Below are 5,474 nucleotides of genomic sequence, written 5' to 3'. Positions count from 1 at the left end.
TGTCATACTGTTAATCGTTTAATGTAAGACTAGATGCAAAAGAATGAGAAATGTTTCGATTGACAGATATATTAATTATCATATAAGACAAATACGCTTTATATTATTGTCCAACGGGTAGATTTGTTTTGGGCTCCTACATCACACAAAACATGAGCTACATGTCGATGTATTCATATTTTTCTTATACATAAAGCGCATACACGCTAGGAACCTTTTTTGCGCAGAACGTAGATTGTGTTTCCCGGACACAGAAGGTCGATGGACCCTTTGTCCGACACTATTTTGCATCCGTGTGGAAAGCAAACACAGACGGTCCGAGACTCACTCAGTTTGAGCCGTAAGGGGATTTAATACGTGTTTATATCTCCGATCTGTCAGTGTTGTGATGGTTAGAGGTGCTGCTCTTCACAGACTGCAGCGAGAACCATCAGTTTCAACTATGCGGCTAATTTAACTAGCAGTAAGGCTAGCTAGCTTAGCAGCTAACGCGTTCTCGTATCATGCTGGGACTTTTAACGCCACGAACTCGTCACGTTAAACTACTTATGAAGGCGTTTGGACAGAGAAAAGTGCGTAGGTGTTACTCACTCTGCTGTCAGCAGCATGAGTCCACTCGCAGATTTATTTCGGAGAACACAGAGGTCGTCGGAGAGCAGAGTTTGACCCCGGAGGTCAAGCTGAGACTGCTCACTCCGAACTGCAGGTTCTGGAGAGAAAAGCCAGAGTTGTGGCCGTTTGAGGATCCGTACTGGGCCATATACTGGCCCGGTGGACAGGCCCTCTCGAGGTAACACTTTGATATATTATATATATATGTTTTTTGAGTGGTTCCTGTTGTCTCATCCGGAGGCGCCTGTGTGCAGATATCTCCTGGACAACCCTGCAGTGTGCCGGGGGAGGACGGTTCTGGATCTGGGGACCGGATGTGGAGCCGCAGCCATCGCTGCAAAACTATGTGGTGCTACTCATGTAGTTGCCAATGATATTGACGTTGGTATGCATGTATATTTAGTTTGAACTCTTCTGGTTTTATTACATTATATGGAAAACATCAATACACAGATGTCCAGTGAGGACAAACACACGGCCCAATCTTTTATTAGAATTTCAAAATGCAAACCTTTTTTGCATAAATGTAGGATGTGCTTTGCTGTCACATGTGGGGCATATTTACACATTTACAATACAGCACAATTCAATTAATAAAGTGAAAGTTGAACTGTCATTCCTACTCTAAATCATTTAATATACTGAAATCTGCTTTGTTTTTTTTTTGCTGTATAATGATAATGAGTTTGTTTGGTAGTATAATTTGATAGAGGATTTTTATTTTGAAACCCAAAAATTAATAAAATGATGAATAAAAGTTACATTTAGTTTGAATTTTGCGTAATACGTGCATGTCAGATTTTGAGGGAATTAAGAATACAGTATTTTGTTTTAAGAGCTTTCGGAATTTAAACTCTGTTGTTGAAGATGAGCTAAATCAATTGTAAAATACTGTAATATGATACCTGGAGGCTGGTCAGCCGCTGCGATAGAAGATGCCGTTTTAAAGGGAAAGTTCTGTTTGTGTTACAGTTGCAGCTGTTGCGACCCAAATGAACTGTGAGCTGAACGGACTGGAGCCGCTTGTTTGTCGGACTAACAACATGATCGGCTCACAACCCGAAGGCTTTGACCTGATCCTCCTGGGTGACATGTTCTACGACGAGGCCCTCGCCACAAGCCTTTACAGCTGGCTGGACCACTGCGTCAAAACCCAGGGCACCAAAGTCCTGATTGGAGATCCTGGAAGAGCCCAGTTTGAGGAACACAGCATCCGACGACTCCTGCATCAGCTGGCTCAGTTTGAGCTGCCCGAGTCTGTCAGGAAGGAAAACTACGGTCTGACGTGCAGCGGTGTTTGGTGCTACCGTCCTGAAGTCTGAAGGACCTGAAAGGATTCTCTGTGCTTTCCTGTTTGAATGTGATTAACGTGTGCTCACTTGCACATTTTTTTTATATTTCACTCATACAATGAATGGTGAAATGCAGTGTCCAAATGCACCTTATTTTTTACATTCATATTGGAGCAAAAGCATGGAGCAGGTCCACAAAGCCACACATCTAACGCTTAAAAGAACAAAACAAAGCCTTGGAATTAGTGGCCTGTATGCAGCTGCAATGTGTACACTGTATTGGAGTAATATTTTCTGCTAGTAGGCACTGGCAGTTATTAAGCAAGTGTCTCCCCGATTCCTTTCTTTGTGACCTGTGGTCATGAATTTACAACATTTTGATGAGAACAGAGCTAATTGTTGTTTCCCACGCTCACAAAGGAGTGTCCTTTTTAATGCGAGCAAACACTTCTATTATAATAAACATATAAACTTATACTTTTGTCCCTTTAATGCATGATTATAATGTTTTAATGCAAGCAGAGTATATCATCCAAATGAATATAACACATCAGCTAGAAATCAATTAAATGAACAATAATGAGGCAAGACTGATGGAAGTATTAGTATGCGAGTGTGCTCCTTGGCAGATAATTCCTGTTAGAGCTGCATCGAAAAGTTTGAGATTAGTTGGCGATCAATTTAGATTTAGGAAAGGCACAGTTTGTGGTGGAAATCAGTTTATGATTTCCTGGTGAGAAATAAGAATTCTGGTCCTAACAGAGCTTTAAGTCATTTATTAAGGAAAGAGTCCAAAACAGGTTAGCAGTCGCTACAGACAGACTGTAAAATAAGGCAAAGCCCTCGTAAACAGGGTGTCCAAGCGGACCGCGTCACCAACATACAGCTTCAGAGCAAACTATCCCACCAGATTCCTTAGACTCCTTAAGAGTCTGACCTTTCTTTTATACAGATGCTGTTGGTGTGTCGTTAGAGAAGCATTGTTAGAGATATAATAGGACCAGTGTTGCCACAGTTACTTTGAAAAAGTAATCCAACTACTGACTACTGACTACTCCTTTAAAAAGTAACTTAGTTAAGTTACTGACTACTTGATTTTAAAAGTAACTAAGTTAGATTACAAGTTACTTTATTAGTTACGTTCAACAGCTGCCGACTACCGATTTTGCCAATACTAACAGTAACATCAACAATGTATCCACTGACATTTTAAGTTGCACTTGAAAACTGTTTCCTGAATGAAAATACATGTTTATATATATATATATATATATATATATATATATATATATATATATATATATAAATAAAGACAGTCTTTCTTGACTTCACGTAACTTCAATAATTATTTTGCATATTGTAATGGCAGTAACATCATGAATGAACATTTTATGAATATTGAACCAGCATTAGAGCAGCAAGGAGTGTTTTTTTATGGAACAAAGGATGAACACAGTCCTCAAGTATGAGGAGTGATGATGAAGGGAGGGGGCGGGGCCAGCAAGCAGCGAGACATTTCTCCACTAAACACTCGAGAGACTCCGCTCGCATTTCAGCACAGACTGAGTTAGCAGAAATCGAGAACTCGCCTTGTTTATTCACACGCTGCGCCTTTTCACCGTCACCGGGCGGGACCTGCTCGTTTAATGTGGTTGTGCCATGCTGTGACTCTAAATGTTTTTTCAAGTTTGACGTTGTATTCTTGAAAGTAGTGTAGGAATTTTGTTCACAAGTTAGTCAATCAGAAGGACCTCACAGAGTCTATATTGCGTTATTCAGATTCTGCAGGAGGATCATGAAGACAGCGAAGTCGTTGGTTCTCTAGTGCGCCATAGCTTCAGGCATTTATTTGCAGACGAACATCAGATACAGACGTCTGGAGAATCTGTCTCTTCTCTAGCTAGGAGGCGCTGTGTACAACACTGCACTCCGGACCAGAGGCAAGAAGTTCTGGTGTCTATTCTGTCTGCTCCAGATTATATACTTGTTACAGGGCGTGGTTATGTGTTATGCTTATGCGTGCAATATGTGTATTATTGAGTGGAGATGTTCTTGTCTGGTCCGCATCCATTGCTTGTCTCTCCTCCGCCTCCGGCTGTCTTCTTCCTGTGAACACAACACTCAACCTTCCATCCTACCCTTCTGACTCCTATGACCTCACACTTGACCTCACACTTCTGATATCTGTGATGGTGTCGCGGTGTGTTCATAATATTGTGCACGCGTTCTGCTATCTAGGTCACCCTTTCATGTGCTGCAACACATTCTATGCAAGCGCTTCATTTGTGCAAGCTCTGCTGTTTTTGTTCCTCTATGTGGTTGATTATTAGACTGGTTATGAAACCGGAAAACAAAAAGGTGGGGGTGTACCTTTCCGCTGGGCGGAGAGGACGACTTTCTGATGACCTCTCTGGGGATGACATCATAGGTTACTTATTTATCATATATTCATCACATCCATTTCATCAATTTACATTGGCTTTGCTATATGTTCTAACACTGGTGTACTTTTATTATCTTCAGTAGACAACACTTTGTTGTTAACACAGAGTGTACAACGAACCTTTATGTTGCCATCTTTTGCTGAGATGAAGTCGAAATAATGTTTTTATTTCCAGCTGGAAAATGCGTATCTCTCCCCCTCCATTGTTTACGTTTCTGCCGGTATAACCGACTACACGCGACCGTCCGTGAAGGTGTACGTCACCCCCCTGAGGTGCAAGAAGAAAGCAAATCTTTTTTTTTACTGACAAAAATAGTAACGCGCCGTGTATTTGGATAAGTAACTTTAATCGGACTACTGGTTTGGCAATAGTAGCGCGTTAGACTACTCGTTACTGAAAAAGTAGTCCGACTACAGTAACGCGTTACTAAGTAGCGCTGTTAAAATAATTACCCGATGGTTTAGAACTGGAGGAAGGAGATCGGAATCAGCTCAAGGTCCAAACAGGGATTTAATCTTGATCAAGAGGAGAATTCACAGAGCAACATGCTGGTCTGTTACTAAGTGTAGACTCAAAGTGTTGTGAGACGAACATGATATTTATCCATCTTCTTGTGGGTGTGTTTTCACTCAGTTCACAGGGATGGAAGTCGTAAACTCAAATGTTTAACTAAACCTTGCATGGGTCAGAAACCCTACCTGGGTCATAAACCACAACTATGTCGCAAGGCACACATGGGTTGCAAAACACACACAAATGGCCACAGGCCACAGGTCACAGGTCACAGGACACATTTACATTCTCACCAAACCTTCTCATGTGTAAGTCTTCAGTTCAGATATCTCTCATCAAGAAATACAAAATTTCCATATCATATCCCTCCTGTTTATGCTGATTCTAAGCATAATCATAACATACATTTTGTGAAGTGTGAGAGCGAAAATGCTATCAGGCAGTTCAAAACATTCTTATTATCCATTATCCTTCTAGAAAGGGAAACTCTCTCACGGTCCCGCTGCCCCGGGAACCACCCGCAGGTACTCCATTTAACAAGGCACAGAAATTATAGAAAAATAAGCATAAATTCGAAAGCATTTTGATTACATTGTTGCCCCCAAAAACAAAA

The 5,474-nt window shown here is 41.2% G+C and overlaps 1 protein-coding gene across 1 annotated transcript; it reads left to right on the top strand.

Annotated features, from left to right (window-relative positions):
• Positions 1-269: 269 nt before the first annotated feature.
• Positions 270-2,877, top strand: etfbkmt (electron transfer flavoprotein subunit beta lysine methyltransferase). The gene is made up of 3 exons (XM_084017305.1): positions 270-790; positions 867-997; positions 1,585-2,877. The coding sequence occupies exons 1-3, from the start codon at positions 504-506 to the stop codon at positions 1,932-1,934; spliced, it is 768 nt and encodes a 255-aa protein (XP_083873431.1). The 5' UTR covers positions 270-503; the 3' UTR covers positions 1,935-2,877.
• The last annotated feature ends 2,597 nt before the right edge of the window (positions 2,878-5,474 follow it).

The sequence above is a fragment of the Eutrigla gurnardus genome (assembly GCF_963514095.1).
Source record: "Eutrigla gurnardus genome assembly, chromosome: 9".
Lineage (NCBI taxonomy): Eukaryota > Metazoa > Chordata > Actinopteri > Perciformes > Triglidae > Eutrigla > Eutrigla gurnardus.
The sequence above is the reverse complement of the archived record's forward strand: the minus strand, read 5'-3'. Positions and strand labels throughout refer to the sequence as shown.